Source organism: Dama dama, chromosome 1, assembly GCF_033118175.1.
Source record: "Dama dama isolate Ldn47 chromosome 1, ASM3311817v1, whole genome shotgun sequence".
Taxonomy (NCBI): domain Eukaryota; kingdom Metazoa; phylum Chordata; class Mammalia; order Artiodactyla; family Cervidae; genus Dama; species Dama dama.
In genome coordinates this window covers 30249041-30274913 of record NC_083681.1, presented here as the reverse complement: position 1 = coordinate 30274913, position 25873 = coordinate 30249041, and the positions used below count along the sequence as shown (strand labels likewise).

At 53.2% G+C, this 25873-nt stretch overlaps 2 protein-coding genes across 10 annotated transcripts in view; one reads left to right on the top strand and one right to left on the bottom strand.

Annotated features, from left to right (window-relative positions):
- Positions 1-4409, top strand: part of BCL9L (BCL9 like) — a 28499-nt gene extending 24090 nt beyond the window's left edge. For 8 of the 9 annotated variants that reach the window (XM_061145606.1, XM_061145596.1, XM_061145589.1 and 5 more), the window contains 2 exons: positions 288-569; positions 1003-4409. In XM_061145606.1, coding sequence (XP_061001589.1) covers positions 288-569; positions 1003-2096 — 1376 coding nt within the window. In that variant the 3' untranslated portion in view covers positions 2097-4409. The remainder of the gene's footprint in view (positions 1-287; positions 570-1002) is intronic. The other variant, XM_061145559.1, reaches the window with a different exon arrangement.
- Positions 4410-5764: 1355 nt separating this feature from the next.
- On the bottom strand, positions 5765-16999 carry CXCR5 (C-X-C motif chemokine receptor 5). The gene is made up of 2 exons (XM_061145620.1): positions 16861-16999; positions 5765-7013 (listed from the first exon to the last, which is right to left on the bottom strand). Exons 1-2 carry the CDS (start codon positions 16915-16917, stop codon positions 5946-5948), a joined length of 1125 nt encoding a protein of 374 aa, XP_061001603.1. The 5' UTR covers positions 16918-16999; the 3' UTR covers positions 5765-5945.
- Between the last annotated feature and the right edge of the window lie 8874 nt (positions 17000-25873).

Sequence of the window (25873 nt, the reverse complement as noted above, 5' to 3'; positions counted from 1 at the left end):
TGAGCTTCCACAGGGAGCACCATGTTCATCTAGCAGGGATTTCAAGGGGGGAGTGTCATATTTAGGATCTCCTTTCTGTTCAGGGCCCTGAGGCTACAGGAACTGCCTAGAGATGGGTGGGCTGTAGTGATCATGGGGGAACCCAAATGGACGGGACACCTGTGCCTGGGAGTCAGGTGGAGGTCTGGGAGCTGACCTCTTCCTAAAGCCGCAGTGTGAGCAGCCAAATTCATCCCGGCCTCCCCAGTCACCACCCCCCTGCTCTCTCTGTCTCCCTGCTTCTGTAGGTGCCCTCCCACCCAGCGGCCCCCGGAGCAGCTCCTCAGCACCTCCCGCCAACCCCCCCGGCGGCCTTGTGAACCCCAGCCTGCCGTTCACTTCCTCCCCAGACCCCACGCCATCCCAGAACCCCCTGTCTCTGATGATGTCCCAGATGTCCAAGTACGCCATGCCCAGCTCCACCCCGCTCTACCACAATGCCATCAAGACCATCGCCACCTCAGACGACGAGCTGCTGCCCGACCGGCCCCTGCTACCCCCGCCGGCACCGCCGCAGGGCTCTGGGCCAGGTGCGAGGACAGGGAGGGGGTCCCAGGGAGAAGAGCCCAGGCGGGCTCTGGGAGGGCGAAGAGTGGCCATGGCCAGCGATCGCCCCTGTGGTCACGCTGGCTTTTTTGTGCTTCCAGAGGGCCCTGGGCATCAGGGGGTGTGATGTCCTGGGACACAGTTCCCACTGGTCATTCAGTGAAACCAAGCCCGGTGCACTGGAGTGGTCTTTCCAACATCTACTGATGTGTCCCTGGGTAACTGGGCCAGAGCTTGGGTCTCTTGGCTTCTCACCTAAATGCCTCGAGTCCCTGCCCTCGCGGCTAGGGCAGGCCAGTGATGAAAGCCGACATCCCTGGCACCAGCCTGGCTGGGGCATGGAGAAAGGACTGAGTTCTGTAATCTGCCCCAGCTGGGTACACCCAGTTCCTGACCCCCGTTTCTCTTTCCCCACAGGGATCAGCAATAACCAGCCCAACCAGATGCACCTGAATTCAGCTGCTGCCCAGAGCCCCATGGGCATGAACCTGCCAGGCCAGCAGCCCCTGTCCCATGAGCCCCCACCTGCCATGCTGCCCTCCCCCACCCCTCTGGGCTCCAACATTCCACTGCACCCCAACGCACAGGGGACAGGAGGGCCCCCTCAGAACTCGATGATGATGGCTCCAGGGGCCCCAGACTCCTTGAGTGCCCCCTGCGGGCCTGTGCCCAGCTCCTCCCAGATGATGCCCTTTCCCCCTCGGCTGCAGCAGCCCCACGGTGCCATGGCCCCCAGTGGGGGTGGGGGTGGGGGCCCTGGCCTGCAGCAGCACTACCCCTCAGGCATGGCCCTGCCCCCAGAGGACCTGCCCAGCCAGCCGCCAGGCCCCATGCCCCCCCAGCAGCACCTGATGGGCAAAAGCATGGCCGGCCGCATGGGCGACACGTACCCCCCGGGTGTGCTCCCCGGGGTGGCATCAGTGCTGAATGACCCTGAGCTGAGCGAGGTGATCCGGCCCACTCCGACGGGGATCCCCGAGTTCGACTTGTCCAGGATCATCCCCTCGGAGAAGCCAAGCAGCACCCTCCAGTACTTCCCCAAGAGCGAGAGCCACCCCCCCAAGGCCCAGCCCCCCAATCTGCATCTCATGAACCTGCAGAACATGATGGCGGAGCAGACCCCCTCCCGGCCCCCCAACCTCCCGGGCCAGCAGGGCGTCCAGCGGGGGCTCAACATGTCCATGTGCCACCCCGGACAGATGTCCTTGCTGGGCAGGACAGGTGTGCCCCCGCAGCAGGGCATGGTGCCCCACGGCCTGCACCAGGGGGTCATGTCCCCCCCGCAGGGCCTCATGACCCAGCAGAATTTCATGCTGATGAAGCAACGGGGCGTGGGGGGTGAGGTCTACAGCCAGCCCCCCCACATGCTCTCCCCACAAGGCTCCCTCCTGGGCCCCCCGCCCCAGCAGAACCTCATGGTGTCCCACCCCCTGCGGCAGCGCAGTGTGTCTCTGGACAACCAGATGGGCTACCTCCCAGCCCCAGGCGGCATGGCCAACCTGCCCTTCTAGCGGGCCCGGCGAGGGGCTGGAGCTGGGGCCATGTTGCAAATATGATAACCTGAAAAAAAGTTTCTTCCCCTCCAGTGTTGGGATGGCCTGGGTCAAGGGGTGGGGAGGAGGGGGCTTGTGTAGGGAGCGGCATTTGTGGAAACCAGATGTGCTGGCAGCTTACGAGAAGTGGCAGAGTGGGGTGGGGGATCGGGGTGGGGTTGGTTCCATTTTGGCCGCCAGGACCGCCGCTTCCCTTCTCCCAAGTCCTATGGAGCCTTTCCTGTTTCTCTGCACCCACCCTCTTCAGCTTTGCTGTCCGAGTCCTGTATCCTGTATCCCTGTATCAAATCCTTGGCCGGATTGGAAGGAGAGAAGTCTCCCCGTCTTCTCTCTCCCCATCCCACTGCTCTCTCCTCTTGGAGCTTCACTTTCCTCCTCTTGGTTTCTCTGCCCCCCTCCACCCCATTTTTTTCCTTCTGTCTTCTCCTGCCTCGGTTCCTCTTCCTGCTGTGGCTGACCCCCTCTCCCACCCCAACCTGCAGGCGGCTGGCCAGGTGGGCAGGCGCCAACTGTAGCTGTAAATAGAGCGCTGCGCTTTTGTGCCGGTTTGTGCGTGTGCTGTATTTCTGTGTTTTGATAGAAGTCACTCAGAAAAAAAAAAAAAAAGGATAAAAGAAACCCTCCCCGTGCCCACCCCCCGCCCCTTCAAATGATTGCCCTTTCCATTTCCCCTGGACCCAGGGACATGCAGTCCAACACACCTACCCTCTGCAGGGCAGTGTCTCTGGGTCCAGAAAGGATACCATTCCCGTGCCCTCTTCCAGCGGTGAAATGACATAGCTACTACCCCCACACCTGAACTGAGGTCAGACCACCTTAGGCTACCACCTGGTGGGCCCCAGCAGGGCTGAGACCTCCCAGGGCAGCAGCCTGTCTGCTGCTGAGTGATTCAGGAGAGCGTGTGCAGGTGCACACGTGTTTGCCCCACACAGGTGACCCGGGGGCCCTGGCTTCCCAGCTGTGGATGTCTGGTGTCCCCTGCTGCTACATCTTAAGCCAGAACTTGAAGTCCTTGGTCCCCAGTCTGGGCTGAAGGAAAGAAGGATGAGGCAGAGGCTGAGCAGGCGGCCCCCCACCCCGGGCATGGAGCCTTGGAGGAGTAGCCTGGGGGCCGTGAGCATCCTCTGCTGCAGTGGGTCCGGGCCAGGTAGCCCCCAGGGCCCTGACTCTTTCCCCAGGCTGCCACCTACTTCCTATCACCAAAGGAGGAAGGAAAAAGGTTAGGCCCAGTCAGTCTGTCTCCCTCCACCTGCTGAGGACAGAATAGAGAAAGTGTTCGGCGCGGAGCAGGGCCGTGTCCTCCGCGTCTCTCTGCCTCCCGGTTCACTGGCACGGTCCCTCTGCCCAGAGCTCGGGGCTCCCTGCCCACCCAGGCGCAGCCACTGCCTTCCAGTCAGCCCCCGGCCCTTTCCCAGAAGAGCTCCCCCCTCCTCTGGTCAGAGCTGAAGCCATACACGGTTGGGTGTTTTGCCCCCGCCCCGCTTGGCCCCAGGAGTAAAACACTTCTCCTTTTCTTACTTCCTTCCCTGCCTTGTGAGGTGGCGGGGCAGTTCCCTGGCTGAGGCCTTCCGTGCCTGCCTCCAGGACCCAGGGCCGTTTCTCGGTGAGGTGTCTTCTGCCATGGCCCGCCCCTGGCCTTCCTGACCTGAGGGGGCCTGGTCTCCCTTTGGCAGCTGTGATACAAAGGGAATTTGTCCTCGCTTCTCCCAGTCTGGTGCTGTCCTCAGTCCCCCGTCGGCCAGGTCATGCGCTTCCTCCAGGGCTGGCTGTGGGCTCCTGCCTCCCCCAGCCCCTCTCCAGGGGGCCAGGGCCTGGGACTCTGGGTTCAGGGGCCACCTGCCCTCCGCCCCCCAGACGTGTTCCCGCCCTGTGTCCAACCTGGGCCCCCTGCCCTTGAGCCTCCCACCCCTAACCCAAGACTCCCCAAGCCGACTCTTTTAAGTGTTTCCTGCCCAGAGGAGAGACAGGTCAAACTGAAAAGGGCCTGACGCCCTCCCCCTGTCCCTCTCGTCCCACCTCTGCCACCAGACTAGCTTTCCAAGGTGAACTCCACAGGCCAGCTTCCCTCCATCCGTGGCCACACCCCCAGCCATTTTGTACCATTATATAAATATATATATATAAATATAAATATATAAATACAATATGTGAAGACATCTTCTTCGTTTTTATTTTGAGACAATTTTTAGGCTTGTTCCGGGGCTCTCTGTGCTGCCTGTACTGTATTGACCTGTTTTATAGGTGCCTTTTTATTAAAAAGACAAAATTAAACATCTAGTTTCTTGCTTTCTTCTTTCATGTCTGGCTCCTCCACTGCCCAGCTTACTACTGGAGGCTGGGAGGAACAGGGGACCCCAGGGTTCTCCAGTATTCCACGGTGAAGACAAGAGTCCCCTGGGTTATAGATCTAATCTTCCCTGCAGAGAGGCTTCTTAGGAACCTCTGCTGACGGGCTTGAGTGGGCCTGAGCAGCCAACGTGTGCCCTTGGCAAGTGCAGAAGTCCCTGATGTCCCATCTGGTCAGGCCAGAGGCCGGGGAGGAGGCAGGAGAGCCCTCCCTGGGTGGCAGGCAGGGGGCAGGGGCAGGACAGGTGCGGAGCTGCTTCCTCCGGTTCCATTTGAGTAGTACCCTCTCAGGGCAGGGCTCAGCTTCCTGGAGCCTGGGGACTTCCCTGCCCAGGCCTGCTTGTCACACTGCCCAGCCCAAGGGGGTGCTCCTCAGCTCTCACTGAGGCCCAGAGAGATGGCCTGGCCTGCAGGCAGGGGGCTGGGTGAGATACCCCCAGGGACCCTTTAGGTCTGTCTCTCTCCTCAGGAGGTCTCTCTCTCCACTGACTCTTGGCTAAGTGCTCCCTCTGCTGTGGTCGGATTCTCTCTGCGGCTCCAGGGGTTTTCCCTGGCAGCATAGTTTGCGGGGAGAGGGGTGGAGGGAACGCATCTCTCTCCTTCCGCATCAGCTCCCAGACCCATCAGGGCCCTGGACCACACTGGGAGCTCTCTGCCCTGGGCAGAGAAGACAGCTGGCTTTGGTGAATACTTGGGCCTCCTTGGAGCTGGGGAAGGAGAGTCTTTTCCTTTCCTTGGTTGGGCTCCTCTCGGCTGCCCTTACATCTTCTCTAGGACGCTGGCTGGTCTCCGAGGGTGCCTGGAGTCTGTCCTCAGTCTGTAGACCTCCCAGGGCCCAGTGACGTGGGGCTGGCCCAGCGCCATGTTGAACAGAGCCAGGCAGCCACGTGGACCGGGTCAGCCTGAGCTTTCCGCAGGGCTGGTGACCTGAAAGAATGTCTGGGCTTCTTAGTCACCGAGACATGTCAAGGCCACACACGCTCTGTTGCCAACTGACCTTTCTTTGGCTTTAACCTCCATCCACCCCCTGGTGCTCAGCTTCTAGTTTCTTTTGGCAGGTGAGGTGAGGAGATTCGAGTGGTTGTGGAGGTATGTGGTCCATAAGATGACAGACTACGTTCTGGAAGAGGAATGACTTTCCCTATTGGCAGGGGCAGAAGTAAAAGTTGTTCCCTGAGCTCTGGATGGATAGGATGAGTGAAGGCAAGTGTGGTCCTCTCAGCCCAAGGGCACAGGTATCCTTGGCTCTGCCTTTGGGACGCTGTCCCCTCCCTGGACCCCAGCCTAGATGTGGGGCTGGGAGAAGAGCCGGTAAGGATGTCCTGGAAAGAGGGGTTGGTTCCTCCAGCTGCCCCATATGAGGATACTGGCCAAGGCGAGCTCTTCAGATCCCAGCTCCTGTGATCCCAGCATCTCTGCCTGCCCCAAGGAAAGCAGAAATAAAGGGGAGGGGGCTGGGACCTAAAAGGTGGTGAGGGAGGTGGCGTTCTCTGACTCTGAGAGGCTGCTCTTGCGCCAGCTAGGGAAGAACTGGCAAAGGGAGGCAGGGCCGCTGCAGCCCAGCTTGGTCAGGAGCCGTGACAGGTCACTGCGGAACTTCACACCGGCGAAGGTGTAGAGCATGGGGTTGAGGCAGCAGTGGGCCAGGCCCAGAAACTCGCTCATGGTGATGGCCATGGAGAGATAGCTGTCCAGCTCACAGCTGCTGCCCAGCATCTTCAGCCTCGCTAGGGTGTCCAGGAAGATAATGATTTGGTAGGGTGACCAGCAGAGAAAGAAGACGCTTGTCACCAGAATGGCCACTCTGACCGCCTTCTGCCGCTGAGGGCGCCGCTGGGCCTGGCACAGCCTGTGCACCACCCCAACGTAGCACCAGGCCATTACCAGCATCGGCAGCAGGAATCCTCCGATGTGGTAGAGAAAGCGAGAGGTGAACCAGGCATTGGTTTCTGCTTGGTTCTCCTGGGAGAAGGTGCAGTGCGGCAGGGAGTCATTGTAATGGGGTTCACTGACCTTGGCGAAGAGGATCTCCGGCAAGGCGAAGAAGAAGCCCGCCAGCCAGATGGTCGCACAGGTGATATGGATGGAGAGGAGGCGGCGGTGGCGGTAGGCGTGGACGGCATGGACGATGGCCAGGTAGCGGTCCACGGCGATGCAGGCCAGGAGCAGGCTGCTGCAGTAGAAGTTGATCTTGTGCAGAGAAATCACAGTTTTGCAGAGGAAGGTGCCCAGGACCCAGCCCACGGAGCTCTCGGCCACGGCGAAGGGCAGGATGAAGACCAGGAGGAGGTCGGCCACTGCCAGGTGGAACAGGAAGGTCTCCGTGGAGCTGCGCGTCTGCCGGTGACGCTCCAGGATCACCAGGACCAGAATGTTGCCCATCATACCGAGGAGGAAGATGAGGCCATAGGCCACGGGCATGAACACGGCCTTGAAGGAGGTCAGCAGGGGCCCCTCGACGGTGAGGCAGACGTGGTTTTCCTTTATGGGGGTCTCCGTACTGTCATTGTAGCTCCCTAATTCCTTGTACTTCAAGGACAGGAGACAGGAGAGCAGAAACTGAGAACCAGTCTTTCCTCTCGGAGAGGGATCCTGACTCCCTGGTAGAGTTATCCTGTTCCCTTCCCCCGCAACCCTGCAAGCTAACTGCTTTTGTCCCTGCACCCCCAGGCTGCCCACAAGTCAAATCCCAGTTTCCCTTCGTGTTCCTCCAACAAATCACTTTGCTTTTTCCAACTTCAGTTTTTGTCTGTAAACATCCCTCACTGGGTAGTGACGAAGACTAAAGGAGAGAACATGGCACGGGAACATGAACTCTGGAGGGCGTGCACCTGAGCGTCATTTCTCATCTCTGAGTCCTCAGGTGTGGAAGGCTGCAGGCTCGGGGGCCTGGGATCAGGACTTCCATTTGGGGAATGAATCTGGTTGGGATAAGGAGTTCCAATTCTGGACGGGACAGGGGGCACTAAAGCCTGCGTGCGTGTGCGCCCAGTTGCTCAGTTGCATCCGACTCTTTGTGACCCCATGGACTGTATAGCTCCTCTGTCCATGGGATTTCCCAGGCAAGAATGCTGGAGTGGGTTGTCATTTCCTTCTCCAGCGGATCTTCCTGACCCAGGGATGGAACCTGCATCTCCTGTGGCTCCTGCACTGGCAGGTGGGTCCTTTACGACTGAGCCACCTTGGAAGCCCTACTAAAGCCCAGGGTCCTGCTGAAGGGGTGGATGCGGATATGGGCTGTTGGCTTCCTCTCATTTTGTCCCCTTCTTCCTGAGTGCCTTCCTTATAACTGAAATTGTTGTGAGAGCCTCTTGTTTTGTTTAACGTGCACAACAAGCTCAGGTATGTAATATCTCTGTTTCACTGATATTTTGCTAGAGAACAGGTCTGCTTGAACCCATGTTGATGTAACTTCTACCAATACACGGCACTGCCTGGGCTGCCCTGCCTGCTACTCCCTGTCACCTGCACACTCCTTGCTCTGCGCCCTTCTCAGTTCGGAAGCAGAGAGCCCAGAGGCAGAGGAGAGCGATAGGAGGAAGTAAGGGAGGCACGAGGGTGGTGGTGGGGTGTGGGTGTGGATACCTGCAGCAGAGGGGTGGTGGGGGGGCTGGGGAGGGCTCCAAGTGAAGGGCATGTGCCCACTCTGTTTCCGGAAGCTCACTCCTCCCCCCCTCCCCCCCTCTGCCAGCACTCAGGTTGTTTACCGAGCAAACCGCAAAGGAAGGCAGGGTGCCTGTTTTCATACCTTTCACTCACAGCTGTCCCCCTGCACCTGCTCCTCCTCACTTCCCAGCTCTGTTCTTCCCACCCCTCCCCTAACCAGACCCCCCTCCACGGCATTTCAAAACCACTCATAACCAACTTATGTGGGCTCAAAAAGACACTTCTAGAAATGATGAACCCCTGGGAGAGAGAGGATGGGAGCAGGGACTCGGCACCCAGGCTCTGGGTGCCCTCCTTCCTGGAGAGTGAGGGTCTCCCCACAAGCGGGGGTGGCTGCACTGCTAACCAGGACCCCAGCTGGGGGTCCTCCACTTGCTCTCAATGGTTGGGAAGACCCATTCTCCAGCCTGGGTCTTTCCTTCTGGTTCCTGGGGCAGGTGGTTCTGGAAGAAGGGGTTGGGGGGATACATAAGTTTAGTGGCAGAGCCATAGGCTTGCCCCAATCTCAGCATCCTCTACCAAAGCCCCAGCTCTTCTTCATGCTCATGCTCAGGTCTGAATCTCCCCACAGTCCCATTCCCACCAACTTCTCCACTCTTGTCCAGCTCTTACACAGAGGGCAGGATGGATTTTCCAACCCACGAACCTCATTACATCAGTGTCCTGCTTAAAATCTTTTACTGTTCCCTGGTACCTCTAAGCAGTGATTTTCTTATCTTTTTTTTCCCCCAGTTTCATACTTAAAAAAAATTTGTTGGAGTATAGTTGATTTAAAATGTGTTAGCCTTATTTAATAGCAAAGCCAATTATAAGAAAAAGTCATGTTTGGGATCAAGTTCATCAATAGAAGGTTGGAAGACACCAACATGCGTGCATTCACACAGCAGAATACAATGCAGTGCTCAAAACCAGATGAGGTTTATCTGTATGTTTTCTTAGGGAGAGATGTGTACCTTACATCCCTCAATTTCAGAACTAATTGGAGGGCATCCCATAGAGGACGAGTCCATGACTTTCTCTGCAGGTTTTACCAGGGATGGGGTGGAGGGCAAGGAGAGAGCCTCCTTGAAACCAGGACACCCTTGTCACATGCAGTGTTTCACATACTAGATTTTGTTTAAGAATATGCTTCTGCTTTCATTCAAAAGCCATAAGCTTGCAGTACCAGTGTGCCAAGTCAATTTAGTCGTGTCTGACTCTTTGTGACCCTCTGGACGGTAGCCCACCAGGCTTCTCTGTCCTTTGGATTCTCCAGGCAAGAATACTGGAGTGGATTGCCATGCCCTTCTCCAAGGGATCTTCTCAACCCAGGAAGAAGAAGCCACGTCGAACCCACGCCTCGTGTCTTCTGCATTGGCAGGTGGGTTCTTTACTGCTAGTAGCACGTGGGAAGTAGGGTGAGGTCTAAACTCCCTTACAGGACCTTTACATAGTTGCAAAATGTATATTTCCCTGACCTTTCAAACCTCATCTCTTCCTCTTCATAGCTTTATTCCTCTCCTTTAGAGTCCTCTCCTGACTGTCTGCCCCCATCACTCCAATATAGTCCTCTCTCTAAAATTCTTCCTTGTGCTGAGGAGTCCTTTCTTCCAAAAGCTTACCTGTTTCTATGCTTCTGTCAAGGCCCCACTCAATCCCACCTTCCTATGTCCTTCCTAACTCTTCTGGTTGGAATTATTGGGTTGGCCTAAAACTTTGTTCAGGTTTTTCTGTACTGTCTTATGGAAAAAGCTGAACAAGCTTTTGGGCCCTCCCAGTACATTCTCTCTTCTTCTGTCACAAGTGCCTTTATTACATCACTCAGGGCCGGGATGTCCATGGCCTCGGTACAGGGCGAGCTCCTGGATGCAGGCCTTCTGTGTCCCCCTTACAAGGCCGTGTGTTCTGCACATGCCGGATGGGCTTCAGAGAGCAGTTTCAAAAGAAGACCAGAGACCCTCATATTCCAGGACTTCAAGGCAGTTCCTCTCTGTGCCCCAGCAGAGACTCAGACACTCCTTCTTACCCTTCTTCAGGTCTTGCCTCCTTCCAAAATTCTTGACAGCCTCAAGCCTATTGAGTTCTCTATCCATACTGGGAGCTATTTCCAACATTGTCATTGAATACAACCCTTTGATTCATCCTGGAATTCAGCAGGAGTTAAGGAGAAAGCAGTGAGATGAGCTGTCTTCACGCAGAACAAAGCAATGGAGACAGAAGCACAGGTGCAGGGTTTGGCAGCCAGTGGGACTGGGCTGGACTCCATCTACCTCGTGGTGGGAGCCTGGCGGTCCCACCGCCCAGTACAGCCAGCCTACCTGGCCCAGGACCACTCAAGACCTTCTGGCTAAAGCATCTAGGTTGATGGGTTAAAGTCAACACAGAGAGATGTGTCCCTTGGACCCCAGAGCCCCCATTTCCTGAACCAGGTTTAGAGAAGGATGGCTGGGGTAGGGGGTTGAGGGAGGGATTCCCAGGTGGCGCTAGTGGTAAAGAATCTGCCTGCCAATGCAGGAGACGTAAGAGACCCAGATTTGATCCCCTGGAGGAGGGCATGCAAACCCACTCCAGTATTCTTGCCTGGAGAATCCCATGGACAGAGGAGCCTGGTGGGCTTCAGCCCATGGGGTCACACAGAGTCGAACACAACTGAAGTGACTTAGCATGCACACATGGGAGTAGGGAGTTAGGGGAGTGGGTGACTGTCTCTTCTTTCTTGCTGAGAGGTGGTTGTTCAGAACGCTCAGGCAGAGAGGAGAAGATGGAGGAAGCTGGTTTGAGGAGTGCTGAGAGGCTGCGATACCGCTCAGCAGGAGGTGTCAAACAGATGGTTTTTGGGGCCCGGGAGTGGCACGTGTTAAACCATTTCCCACAGCCAGGGGATCCGGCACCCTCACCCTTCCCCAAATCATGGACAGAGGTAATCGCACAAGGCTGACTCTGGCCCAGCGGGAAATCGGAAATTGGGAATCCTGAATGTCATGGGGAATGGGGCATGGAGGGACCCCCCAAGACTCACACCCAGAGGGAGTTCATTGTGGGTGATATGGCCTTATTCTTTGCTATGACAAGTTTCTGGAACCCACAGCCCTCAGGCACACACACCCTCTGACAGCGGTGTGTACCCTGTATAGCCTCAGACATGAGCCAGGTGGGGCCATGACAGCATGTAGCATGAGTAGGTGCCCAGGGGATAGCAGCCTAACAAAGGCTGGGGACCAGGCCTCAAAGGAGGCAAGAGAACACAGTGACTGGGATGAAGCTGAGCAAAGAGCCAGGAATCTAGGTAGAAAATTGCTATGACCACTGGGGAGGGGCAGGAGTGGGGGCTAGAACATTCTGTGTCCTGGTATTGAGGTGCCAGGAGAAGGGAGGGTGGGATTGCAGTGCTTGGGGTTGCAGACTTGCCTGGTGGTCCAGTGGTTAAGCATCCACCTGCCAGTGCAGGGGACATGGATTCAATCTCTGGTCCCAGAAGATCCCACAGGCTGCAGGGCAGTTAAGCCCATGGGCCACAACTACTGAGCCCACGAGCCGCAACTACTGAAGCTCAAGCGCAGTAGAGCCCATGCTCTGCAACAAGAGAAGCCACTGCAACGAGAAGTCCTCACACCTCAACTAGAGTAGTCCCCACTCGCTGCAACTAGAGAAAGCCCATGCAGCAATGAAGACCCAGCGCACTCAAAAGTGAATCAATACAAATTTTTTAAAAAATGCTTGGGATTGCAAATGTTACTCTTCCTTCCCCACTCCGCCCTTCTTTCCTTCCTCTGGATCCCCTGTGGGACCCAGGCCTCTCCCTGGATAATTAAGGCCCCCAGGCCCCATCTGACTTCTTTAAATAAAGAGGCTACCTTGCTGCCCTGCCCTCGCCTGTGTGAAGCTCACAAACATTTGCTGACGGGTCTCTGTGTCAGCAGGCAGGCGGGGGGGGGCGGGGGGGGGGAGGCAGTGTCTCGGACCCTCCCCAGGGGTCTGTCCTGGATCCTTTCTTTGTTCTCACTCTCAGCCCTGTCCTGGGTGACACAGCTCGGGGACATGTTCAGACGATGCAGAGCTCGCTACAACCCAGAACTACAGGCCCAAACTGACCAGATGAAATTGATCAGGAAAAATGTAGAGACCGAGATGGGGTTTCAAACTAACTCTTCAGGGACAGATGAGGGAAGACCTGACTTAAATGTTTATGAGAAAAAAGACCCGAGAGTTTGTTGACAGCAAGCTTCAGATGAGTCAACAGACTGATGTGGCTGCCAGGCCGGCTCCGTTACCTTATCTAGGTGAACAGAAACCTGTAGGTGGGCAACTGCCACCAACCCAGTTCCTTTGGGCTGGACCAGGGTGACCACTGGTTAAGGGGTCTGGAAATCCCCGCCCTGGGAGGAAGCTTCCAGGTCGCTGGCTGTGGCATCCATGGAAGAGAAGACTTGAGTCAAAGAGAGCCGGCTCCTTCAAGGACTGTAAAGAGCCCCCATGGCAAGAGGGTAGGATGGACTTATTGTGTGAGGTTCTAGAGGGTAGACTGGGAGGAACGGGCTGAGGTTGGGGTCAGGGGTGTTTCAGTCAAAGGAGAAAGAAACTTCTAACAGGTTCTAGCTATCCAACAATGGGTTGGGGCCCTTGGGAGGAAGAGGAATATTTGAGGCCAAGTGTGTGGAAGGCATTCCTGCCTGGAAAGGAGGCTGGGCGCTGCTCTCAGATGCGCCTTGCTCACAGCTCACAGACGCTCCACGTCTTGGGCTGTCATGCTCTGCCCTGAGCTGGTTCCCAGCCTTATCTTCATTTGCTTGGGAGTCGTTGCTTCTCCAGGTTGTCTGGCCTGCAGGGAGGGAATGGCTCAGCCTAACTTTGCTTCTCAGCCCCCAAGAGGGGGGCAGGGCTGCTGAGGGCTTGGCTAGTCCAGGCCCGAGCCCAGGGCTCCAAGGGCCTGAGTCATACTGACTGTAAGAGGTGTGGGGAGCACACACAGGCTCCATCTCCTTTTATGTCCCTGGCTGGACATTCCCAAGCCAGAGTCAGGAGCCGTGAGTGGGGCCAGCCAGGCCGTCTCTTATTCTAACTTTCAGTGGCTTGAGGGATCTGGTGGGGGTTCTGGAGGAAGGAGACTGGGGGAGGGGCAAGGGTGGAGGTCTGTACCCACTCTTCTTTCAGAGGGCCCACACTCCCTAAAGACCATCTGAGACTCTGGCTTGCCATTTGTCACATCTCCCCCCTTTCCCCACCCCCAGCCTTCAAGAGTGCCCTGCCAGGCTACTCTTCCATCTCCACCCGAGGGTTTTGGCCATGAGGAACAAGACACTACTCTGGGTGTGGTTCTGGGTGGAGACTTTAAGCTACCCCTACCTCTGCACTGAGTCTCTAGGCTTCAGTGGGTCCCCCTTGGTACCCCAAATCAACTTACACTTTGGGGACAGAGGCACACTGTCCAAGGGACAGGATATCACATCCCGAATTAGTATTGATTGGAAACATTTTGTCCCATCATTCCTGAAAAAAGACTCATTCTTATGTCCTGATTTTCAGCGTGAGTTCAGGGCTACTTTTTCAGCCAATCTGCCAGAGGAGTGGACCAGCCACAGTCTGCTTCTTCCCTGAAGGCGAGAATTCCTGATGGAAACTGTGGTCTGTGTGCCTGAGTCCAGGTTTGCTCCCACACCAACCCCTCCCCAGGCTGGCCCTGGGTCTCCCCCTTATCGGACCCTGCCAATCACCCCCAGGCGGGGCCCCTTCCACTGGGGTTCCTCTGGGAATTTCTGATTGGTTTGGGAGGGGGGTGAGCCTCCCCTCCCCCAAGGTAAACCCCAGAAACAGCCTGAACTGGTTTTGGTTCCTCTTCTTGACACCTCCTTGATGAAATGGGACAGTGCGTGTGAACGGCCTTTGCATCCTGTGATGCTCTGATCACGCTGAAGTCATAGTTTGTGGGGGTCATCCCTGGGGAGGGGTCGGGGAATCCAGGCCCTGGGGCTGGGCCAGGCTCCCCCTACTCTATGATTGGTGTGCAGGGTGGGGCTGGAGATGCAGCTTATGACTGGCCCCTGGAGGTGCCTCAGGTCCTAGTTCTATCTAGAGGAGGCTCCATGCTTTCAGGTCCAGCTTCCTGTGGATAGAGGCTTTTCCCGGTCTGCCTAGATCTGCCTTCCCAGCAGGATGGGTCCCTGGCGTGCCCACTCCAGGGACCTGGCTACTTGTTTCTGGCACCTAGCTATCTAGATGTCTTCCATTTGGATCCTCCATTCACGAAAATTAGCGATCCATCTCAAGAAAATGGACATTTTAAACAGTTGATAGATGTTTAAAATAGATGCAAGTAGAGGGAGGGAAGACAGAATGGCCAACACTTGGTTTATGGTCAAGAGCCCCCCTGTCCCTGCACTGATCTTAACCCAGCATTGGAGTCTAGAACTCAGTGTTCTGGGAAGCTGAACTGATACTTGATTTGGACAAGGAGAAGGAAGGGAACAGGAAACAAAAAGAATAGAAGCCAGACTAACTCCAGAGGGAGATGGGGAGCTGAGACCCCCAGCAGAATAGCACGAATCAGCACACACTTGGTGAGAGGCAGGTGCATACAAGACTCTTCTGCCACCCTGACATCCCAGGGCCCCTGGGTGGGGAGATGCTGTGGGGTAGGCTGTCGAAACTGCTCAAGGTCCTGCTGTGAGGGGGTGGGGGTGGAGAGAGGGTCTGTGCTTCTGAGAAGACAACAGCCCTAGAGAGAGAATATATAGGAGGTGAGCATAGGTGGGATGAAGCACTAGGAGCTGGCTAAAGATGAGTCCAGGGCCCGGACGGTCCTGGGATTCCTGGCTCCTGGCCGGACTCTGATGGGGATGGGGTGGTTCAGGCCCACTGGGTTCCCTGGCCCGAGACCACCCAGCTGAGGTATGACATGAAGTGAGTCGCCGGTTTCTCTCCCCGGCCTGCGGGTTTTCTTTGGTATGTGGGATGTGCCCCACTGTCCCCCTGCCCCCTGCCACCACCTGTCTCTAGTAGGTCACGCAGTGGAGTGAGGCGTGCTGTTAGGGGAACTCTTGAGGTTTCTCAGAAGCCAGAACCAGCCAGGCCTCGGGTTGGTTACTGTGATATCCAACTGGGTCAGGGCTCGTGGTCAGCTTGAAGCTGCGGGCAAAGGAAGATGCCCTGTAACCTAATCAGGGAAGGCCAGGGGCCAGGGCTGGGGGCCAGGGCGAGAGCATGTTGCCTTGTCAGGGCTGTGGGGTTTTAATCTGATTGGACTCAGGGCCAGCTTTATGGGTGTGCTACCAGGACAGTCACGCAGCACCCAGCACTTAGAGGAGCCCCATGCATGGCTTGGTGCTCTGTTGTCACGGTCTTGAAATTCTTAATAGGATCCCTACACGTTTAGGTTGCATCAGATCTCTTAATAGGAGACCTACATGTTCAGGTTGCATCGGGTCCCACAAATTAAGCAGCAGGTCTGATCAGACTGATGGTTCTGACTCTGCTTTTATCTGGGGGTTAGGATCTGAGAAGCCAGACTTTGGGTAATTAGCCCTTCCCCTGCCTCCCCATGTTCTACGTATACTTCCAAGTCTTGGGGTCTAGGCAAGTGAGAGGCAGAACTTTCCAAGCAAGTGTGGGAACACAGTTGATGGATTTACAGTATAGACTCCAGTCAGGGGAGCGAGAGGGAGTCAGGGATCATCTCAGGGTGAGTTTAGGGCCAGGAGAGCTGGTGGGTAGAGGAGAAAGGGTTTGGACCTTTCATGATCCAATCCAGACTGAGTGAGAAATTCTTCCCCTAGAAGTGTCCTTGGCCATGGGGGAAAGGAAGAAAAGGCCACAAGGAAGTTTCTAAAAGATCCGTACAAACCATCCTCTGCTGCCCTCACACAGACGCCTCCGGTCTCTGGTTGAGTGGTCCCCTACATACATCTTCCGTGGACCCAGTGATGACCAAGCCAACTGGGCTCCTCGGTTTCACAGGACAGGCATGGGTGGGTGTGAGAGAGTGATGCTGGGGACTGTTTTTTTCAGCCCACCCAAGAATACCTTGTCTCTAGAGAGCCCAGTCTTCAAAGGGAGACCACAACATACTCTAAGACATTTCTAGGATTAACACAAGATTCTTCCATGCACTTGATACCAGCTCAGTACCACCTGCCCCAGCCCACTGGGGTCCTCTCCTTTGCCAACCATCTCCTCAGTTTAAGCACATAATCCTTGTCTACAAGCTTCCAGTGAGTCATTTTTACTTTTTGGCTAGCCCGTAAGCTATTTAAGGGCCAACACCAGGTTCTCAACTTCTCTACCCAAGAGAGTGTGTTGTGCCCCAAAGACAATCATATAGCAAGAGATGACTCAATATACACTGATCGGTCAGCTAGCAGTGCCAGCCTCTGGACATGAAGAAAAGTTCCAACATACTTTCCCACCTACCCCTTATTCCAGCCCTAAGGGATGAGAAGAGGAGATCCTATTGAAGAGTTGAGAGGCAAAGTGACTTGTTCTAGGTCCCAGAACATGCCAGGGAGGATGCAAGACCTAAACCCATCCTTCCAGTTCCCTTTAAATAAAGGATGTCTATGTAAACCATAAGCTCTATTTATCTGCTGCATCCATGGAATGAGAAATCAAACCTTAAAAGGCAGGGGCCAGGGAGCCTGTCTAGAGTCTGCCGATCCACTGTGAGAGGGGACTATCCCATCTTCCCTTGGGCCCCAGGCCCAGGATATTTAGAATTCCTGGGCAACCTGTCTGTACTCACCAGGTCCTCCAGGTTGTAGTTCATGAGGTCCATGTCCAGGGTGAGGGGGTAGTTCATGGTTGTAGCCGTATGTCAGCAGACTGGCCACTCTCTGATTTTGAGAGCTTCTCCGCTTGGAGCCTATAGAGAGGTGGCAGCCGTCAGCTGCAAATTTAAACAAATGAACTGCGCACTGTCTCCTGGGGCTGCATAGGGCCCAAAGCCTGTCTCACAACTCATCACTTTTTTTTTTTTCCACTGGGTCTTTTCTGTTTTTTTGAAGAAAAAGGGAAAATCCCCACAGCATCAGTGCTAGTCAAGCATTTCAGCTTCTTTCCTGGCAATAGTTATCTCAGGTGGGGCTTATGACTGGTCTGAAGGCTGCCCCTCACTTCTCCTCCCTGTATCTCCACCAGCCTCCCAGCAGGGAGTTAGTTACGCCTGGTAATGAAAACTGCCACACCGGTTGGGCAGGGGTGCTTCGTGGGAAACTCCACGTAGAAAGGGAACAGGAGGTGAGCTCTTGCAGGCCCCCTCCTCCAAGCTGCCTCCCAGCCCTCATCTTTCTCACCACTATGGCAACCCAGCCTCCAGTGTGCCTGGGACCGAAAGTCCCTGGTCCTGGGAAACCCCTCAGTCCAAGGCAGACTGGGACACCCTATTTGCCATCATCCTTTTGTCCACACAGGGGCAAAACCCCTTCCCTTTCCAGCTCAAGTTCAAAAGAGATAGGTTAGAAATTTTCAAAGGGAACAACACTATAATATTACTGGCAGACAAAAATGAAATTACCCGAATCACCAAGCACCAAAACAGCCACAGAAGAGTCATTTTCTGACTCAAAAATAATGATGTTCCAGCTATAAATGAACTTGGTTGGCACATAAATGATAAATGTCATAGACTTCCCAGCTAGAGTAGACTTTTACAGGGGAGGACCCTGATGCTCAGGACCTACAGGTAACCAGTGGCAGAGCTGGGACTTGAAACCCAGGCCTCCTGACTCCATATTCAGTATTATCTCTAATGCACCAGGCTGCTGCTCTTACAGGCTTGTCAGAACCCTTTTCCTTTCCTTCAACTCTGCCCTGAGTTGAAGGGCAGTTGAAGGGTTCTGTGGACCCCTACCTTTAAGAAGCTCCTTTGTAGACAGGGATCAACTTCTCCAAGGCTCACCTTTGCGCTTTTTCTTCCAGGAAAGGTCCACAATGATCCAGAATCAGTGAGAACACACACAGAGGCACCTACACATGATGTGCTCCTTCTGGCCCCACCTCATCCTCCCCTTCCAGCCAAATTGCCATTTGCTGGGATTCTACTTGTTCTAGTGTCCTCCTTCTCCTTTTCTTCCATATTCATCTTCCCCTTTTCTCTCCCCCACATCATCCCCAACAGATATGTCTTCCTTGGAATTCAACAACCTGAGGAGTTTTCAGCCTCTCTATTTAGTGTTGAGGTCTTTCTTTCCTCAATCTCCATTCAGTGCCTTCAGTAACAGCTTTTGAAAGAGGAAGAATTTCAGGACGAGGGGCCGGAGTTCCTCTTCTGCATTTCCGTTCCTGAAATCATCAGGAGGGGGTTGCTCCAGTGTTGCCTGCGTGCTTCCCATTCTTCCAGTCCCCCATCCCAATATCTCTGCCCCTCCAGTCCATGGATATATTCCATTTAGCTTGTGCTACTCTAAGGAAACTGGTCAGAATCTCCCTGGTGGCTCAGTTGGTAAAGAATCTGCCTGCAATGTGGGAGACCAGTTTCAATCAGCGGGCCAGGGAAGATCCCCTGCAGAAGGAATTGGCAACCTACTCCAGTATTCTTGCTTGGAGAATCCCATGGTCACAGGAGCCTGGTGGGCTACAGTCCTTGGTGCAAAGAGTCAGACACGACTGAGTGACTAACACACACACATGTCCAGAATCATGTAGGAATAGGAAGGGAATTTGGAAGAGCAACCATTCCATTCTCATTCTCCCCTCCCCCACCCCCAGCAAATTCACGTTTCCTGTCACTACATCCTCATCAGATGGTCACCCAGTATTAGTCAAACATCAACAAGGGTGAGAAGTTTGGTCCTTTCAAGAGATCGTGTTTTAATACAGGATGACTTAATCTATTCTTTGACCTCTGTGTGACTTCTGGTTAATGGTTTTGATACAATCTCACTAGGACAAAATATAGGAAGATAAGTTTTCTTGTTCCATACTACATAACTGCAATTAAAATGGTCTTTCTAGGGGGCTCCCATTCCCCTTGACAAAATGCCTAACAAATTTCATTTCAATGGTTTCAATCCATCATCGGGCTTCCCTGTTGGCTCAGCACTAAAGAATCCACCTGCAAAACAGGAGTCGCAAGAGATGCAGTTTCAATCCCTAGGTCAGGAAGATCCCCTGGAGAAGGACATGGTAACCCACTCCAGAATTATTGCCTGGAGAATCCCATGGACAGAGGAGCCTGGCGGGCCCCAATCCATAGGGTCACAGAGTCGGACATGACTGAAGTGACTTAGCACGCACACACAGTCCATCATCTCAGCTTATAAAGGGAAACTTGAAATCCTGATTCAGTCCTTTGTTGATATGATGCTAACTTAGATAAGCCTGCTATCCTTAGGTCTATCTAAGTCCTGATGGGAAATATTGACAGAACAATGCCCAAAACAGAAGCCTGCTTCATGCCATTAGAGACCTACCATTCTCAAAAGTCAGGGAAGATTTCATGGATGAAGAAGGACATGAGCTAGACTCTGGAGGGTTGGATAGAGTGACCTGATGTGCTTGGAGGGGAGGGTGTGAGGTAGGGGGCGTGGGAGATGATGAGGACTGCATGAAGAAGTGTGTGGAAATAATTACTCAAGATGTAATGGGTGTGGTTGTGGTGGTGATGATGATGATGGTATGGCGGGGGGTGGGGGGGGGGCGGCAGCAGCAAGAAGATGGAGGACGTTGGAGTGTACATTGGACAAGGTAGGAATTGCTCTCATGGCCTTCTCGCTTATTCTTCCCAGGGTTTTCCATTCACTTTGATGTGTGGCAGGCTCAGAAGAGGAATTTGGTAAGAGGCTCAGGATAACTCCTCAGATGTGGCAGCAGGCTATGACTGTGGTTGCCCCATGATGCTGTGGGCAGCAAGGCATCTGACTTCTCAGTGACTGACCTGGGTTTCATGGAGACGAGAAACCTGTGCCTGTTTCCCGAACTCCTCTGCAGTCCCTTATCTTACTGTGCATCTTGGGCCATCCAGATGGCCCTTCCCGTCTCTCCAGATGCTGGAAGATACTTCAGGTGCCCAGGGCCCACTTGTCCCAGTCACTGACCTTTGATGGTCAGCTGGGTTTGCCCTAAATGAATAAATACCTGCTGACTATGAGTTCTAATGTTATCTTAGAAGGTTCAGAGAGTAACTGCCTCTAGGAGAAAAGGTGATCTTCAAACAGATAAAGTCAGACTAAGCCCCCTAGAATTGAGAGGGCAATGCCTAGCCTGTGACCCCTTGATTTTAAAGAGGAGCTGGCAGGAGTTCCACCAGTGTGTGAGGGGGACATTTCCAGATAAGGCAGCCCAAACTTCATTTCAACGTGCAACTTGCTTATATTTCTTCATGTGGGATCCCAGTCCCCACCCATGGGTAGCCTACCCAAGGCAGTGTTGTTTTCCAGTCTTCTCAACAAAACAACCACTGATGGTTCTGACAAGAGTAGACTTGTGTCTGCCTTAGGCAAGATGGTGGCTTAATACCAGCTCAGGCAGATTTTTCTCAGTGATTTTTGCTTCACAGTTCATGGATTAATTGCTTCTCTTTATTTCCGATATTAGACTCCATCACTTGTCTTGGAGTTCATTTCCTATATTCCACAGAAAAGTTAAGTTGTGCAGCAGAGTGTCTGGGGGGCAAGGAATGGGTTGGGGTTTTCCCCTATTCTTTCACTATCCTGGGATGCTGCCTCTCTCTGACCTGGACTGAGATCTTGCTCTCTTCTTTCTCTGGGTCTCCCCCAGCAGTTCAGAACAAAGCTCCACGGGTCCCCACCTAGCAAATCAGCCCAAGGAAGTGTTGGGTATCTGTCTAGGATAGGACAGTAACTTTCAGACAGTATTTACCAATCTACAAAGTCGCACAATTTTAATATTTCGCTTTCCTTAACCTTTATCCTTACCTTCACATTTAACTCTATTTAATCCTCAAAACTCCTTGTGCAGGTAATGCATCACCCGTGGCCATACTTTATGGTGGGGGAGGTATGAGGAAACAGAGCCTCAGTTCCTCCCTTGTGAGTACAGGGAGAGTAATGGGCAAAGAGACAGGGCCTGAAACCAAACCCGGGAGTGTCTCCACCAGACCACACAACCCTCTCTCAGAGATTCAGTTTTGCAAAGGACAGGCACGTACCTGGCCATCTGAGGGGAAAATTCCACGTAAATTTATGGGCTGTTTATCAGGTACTTACTGTGTGCCATGAACTGCTAAGCTCTTCGCACACATCATTTCCTATGGTCCTCTGAACAGTCTTTATATGTTAGGTATTTTTATCACATTATCACACATGTGGAAACTGAGCTTCAGGCAGTAGTGGGAAGTAGTTGTGAGTGTTAACAGCTCACTCAGTCACCAGTGACCCAAAAGCACAATAAAAATCAACACAGGAAGTGGGGTGGTGAAGGTTCTCAGTGCTGGAGCCAGCACCCACGCATAGCTCCTCTCTCATTAGGTAACAGGTAGGAGTCCTGCGGGGAGGAAATGAGCTGCAGGTGCTGGGGAGGTACATCAAGGTTGCCTCAAGGTTATAGGGGCCTTGAGCGTGTCTGGGAAACTTCTGTCTGGGGCGGGCTCTGTGACCAGGGTTAGAGAGGGAGTCAGGTGCCTGGATCAGGTGTTTGCATGCTGAGCACGGCTGAGCCCCATCCAGAGGGGTGATGTGAAGATGGAGGGAGGTGGGATTCAGGCTCTGCGCTGGGAGAACCTTGTCCAGCATGCACCCGTCCGCACATTCATCTACACGTGTAACTTGAGAACGTCTTCAAAGCAACATACATGCATGCATTTGAACCCAGTGCAGGCCAAGTCCAGCAGTCTGGAAGGTACACAGTGTAGGAAGTATATACCCAGTATTCCTTTACATGTCCTGTGTGTGAATATGCTGCGTAAACTGTGGAAAGAAAGCCAAGTTTTGTAGCAAAAGGCCTGGACTGGAGGCCCAGCATTTCCATTTTCCAACAAGTCTGCTTTTAGACCAGATCTGCCTAGATATTCCAAGACACATAAAATACAGAATGCCAAACAGGGCATCCTTAGGAAAGTGGTTCTCAAACATCCTGCCTCAGAGTCACCAGGAAGGCTTGTTAAAAAGATGGCTGGGCCCTCCCTCAGGTTTTCTGATTCCCGAGGTCTGGGATGGGACCTGGGAATTCGAATTCCTACCAAGTGACCAGGTGATGTTGATGTTGCTGGCCTGGGACCCACACTTTGAGAACTGCTGCCCTAGGCTACATGGCATAGGCACCTGGAGATGGCTGGCCTTGACACAGCCCAACCCACCCAGCACGGCTCTCAGCCTCTCCACACAAACACTGCCATGGCTAAGGCTTCTCTAGAACAACTCACCTCACACAGTAGGAACCACAACCCACAGTTGGTTTCCCCCAGAGCACTGGCTTCCCTGGGCCCCAAGCTGGCACTGCTGAAATTTAGGTCATGGCTCCCATCTCTGGCCCCTTTCTTGTCCATCTCGGCCTCCACAAGAATTTGTGAAGCTTAAGTCCTTCTGGTTAACCCTTCAGCACACTGTGTAACCCAGTCACTTTGACCGTGGCCCATAGTATGAAATATATCTTATATCACAGACTTGTTGGCATGTGTACACACACACATGTTTCCCAAATAATACTTATTCTTTACTTATTCTTAGTATGTGTGACACACTCATATTTTCTACCCTTCCTTTCTTCCTCCCCACCTCCCTCTGGGTCTCTTGCCTCTGTCTCTGCTTCTCTCTCAGTCTGTTAGTCTATCTCTCCTTGTTCCTTTTTTTCTTCAGTGGAACTCAATCCACCAAATTGCTTTAATGCATCCACAAGTTAAGTACACTCCCTGGGTATAGAAATTACAAATAAAACTTCTCTGAGCCTAACTTCCTAATCTGTATGCTTATGAAGTGCCTATACTGCCAATCTTGCTACTATTTATCTTGAATGATATCATATATGTAAAATGTCTCTTTTTTCCAAATAGAAATCCTGCATAGGTACAAACTGCTATTAAACACACACATTCTGACTTCCTTGGTGGTCCAGCGGCTAAGACTCTGTGCTCCCAATGCAGATAGGGCTGGGTTTGATGCCTGGTCAGGGAACTAGATCTCACAAGCTGCAGCTAAGAGTTTGTGCACTGCAATTAAGACCTGGTGCAGCCAAAACACACACACACACACACACACACACACACACACACACGCTTGTTAAAGGGGCTTGGAAAGGAAGGAGGTTTAGGCAGGACTTTGAGGGAAGGGAATGGGGAATGCCTGAGCCCCAGCAGAGGTCCGTAGGTGGGTACAAGCATATCTTGGGGAAAGGATGGTGGGCAGCCTGTCTGGACTGGAGCCAAGGAAGATGTGTGAGAAGGACAAGAGGCCGGGAAGGTGGGTTCTGGGGAGGCACAGGGAGCCTGTCTAGGCATTTGGATCACAGATGGAGAAACTGGGAAACGTGATAGCTTCTTCAGCAACAGAACTTCACAACAAAGATGGAATTTAAGGAAGTTTGATCATTTCAGCTTCCAAAAAACACTTAATCGTCTACTATATGCCAAGGTGAAGCAGTGAACAAGACAGACTAGCCTCCCAGATGTCTCTTGGGAGGATGGGTAATGGTTCCTCAAATCATTATTTTTTAGGCTTGCACTGCACCCAATACTGGGAAAATAAAAAGAAACAACCCTAAACATGATTTCTGCTGATTGCACACGTAACTTACACTCTGGAGGGGAGGTCGGCAGTCAACAAGCCAACAATTTGCTCAGTAGTTATAGTATCTGATAAAAGTCTGTAAGTGCTCTGAAGGAAAGTAACAAGATTCCCAGAAAGAGAACAATAATGTGAACTCAATCTCTGCAAACTAATAACGGCAATCAGAACACTCCCAGATTAATTTAGTTTATGAAGTCCTTCCCCATGCTTTGTCTCAGAAGGACCTCATCTAAAGCCCGTGGAGAAAACCAGCCAGGAGTTCTTCAGCTCTTTTTTTTTTTTTCTCAATTACTTTTTAATTATTTATTTTACTTTTATTTTTAAATTAATTTTTATTAGAGTATAGTTGCTTTAGAATATTGTGTTAGTATTTACTGTACAGCAAAGTGAATCAGCTATGGTGGTGGTTGATTTAGTTGCTAAGTCATGTCCGACTCTTGTGACCCCCATGGACTGTAGCCTGCCAGGCTCCTCTATCCATGGGATTTCCCAGAGAAGAATACTGGAGTGTGCCATTTCCCCCTCCAGGGGATCTTCCTGACTCAAGGATTGAACTAGTGTCTCCTGCATCGCAGGCACATTCTTTTACCCCTGAGCCACCAGGGAAGACAAAGTGAATCAGCTGTTAGTTCAGTTCAGTTCAATCGCTCAGTCGTGTCTGACTCTTTTCGACCCCATGAATCGCAGCACGCCAGGCCTCCCTGTCCATCACCAACTCCCGGAGTTTACTCAAACTCATGCCCATCGAGTCGGTGATGCCATCCAGCCATCTCATCCTCTGGCGTCCCCTTCTCCTCCTGCCCCCAATCCCTCCCAGCATCAGGGTCTTTTCCAATGAGTCAACTCTTCGCATGAGGTGGCCAAAGTATTGGAGTTTCAGCTTCAGCATCAGTCCTTCCAATGAGCACCCAGGACTGATCTCCTTTAGGATGGACTGGTTGGCTTTCCTTGCAGTCCAAGGGACTTTCAAGAGTCTTCTCCAACATCACAGTTCAAAAGCATCGATTCTTCAGCGCTCAGCTTTCTTCACAGTCCAACTGTCACATCCATACATGACCACTGGAAAAACCATAGCCATCAGCTATACATGTACATACATTCCCTGTTTTTTGGATCATCCTTCCCATTTAGGTCACCAGAGAGCAGTGAGTCGAGTTCCCTGAGCTGTACAGTGGGTTCTTACTAGTTATCTAATTATATGTAGTGTCAACAGTATGTTTATGTCCTGAGAAAACCAAGGCTCAGCCAGTCTCATGAGTTGCTTGAGTCCATCCAGTAGGAAAGGAAGCTCAGTCAGTTCTTCTGACTCCAGACCCAGTGCTCTGCTCCAAGGAGCAAGAGATGAACCAGCCCCCAGTGGGGCAGTTAGCCCGCTTGTTCTAGAGGAGATGAAAAGTGGCAAAAAGTTCATTTTCCCTGTCTACACGTTCTCAGAGCCTCTACAGTGAGGCTACAGCAAGGAACTGTGGTCAGTAAGGGGGTAGATTAGGGGCCTGGCCTGGGATGGCCCAGAATGGGGTAGGCAGGACAGAGCAGCCTTGAAAGGCAAAGGCAGGAAACAAGAAGCAGGACCGTGAGCGGGCATCGTCAAAGGCATCCACATCACACCTTCTCCGTCTCCGTCTCCAGCAGTGAAAGTGAACCAGGCCGAGGCGGAGGTGATGGGCCAACGAAACTCACCGCCGCGTTCACCTCCGAGACTGGGGACACGGTGAGGCAGGCCCACCTGCCGTATCAGCACCTTGATCACGGAGCTCATCAGAGAGAGGTTTCCAAATGACTCGGCCCTGCTGCCCCAGGAAGGAAGCCTTCTGGGCTGCTGTGTGGGGGCTGCTGGGTGTGGGCCAGGCACTTAAAAGAGAGTAAACGATGACACAGCAGCGGGGGACAGGGCTGCTGACACTGTGGTTCCAGCTGCTGAGGAGGAGGCTGGGAGAGGCCAAGACGGGGCAGACACCTGGCCTTACCCATCAAAGGGGGATGCTGGGAAAATCCCGTAATGGCTCCCTGTTAACAAGAAAACAAGCACCAGATTCTGTAATTTGGCATTTTTGTTCTCTGTAATCTGGCCCAAAT

Bases quoted from the DNA above. Each gene is read 5' to 3' on its own strand.
- CXCR5 (XM_061145620.1), bottom strand. From the start codon at position 16,917: ATGAACTACCCCCTCACCCTGGACATGGACCTCATGAACTACAACCTG. The intron at 7,014-16,860 runs GTGAGTACAGAC...CTGTCCTTGAAG, and splicing joins ACTACAACCTGGAGGACCTG to TACAAGGAATTAGGGAGCTA.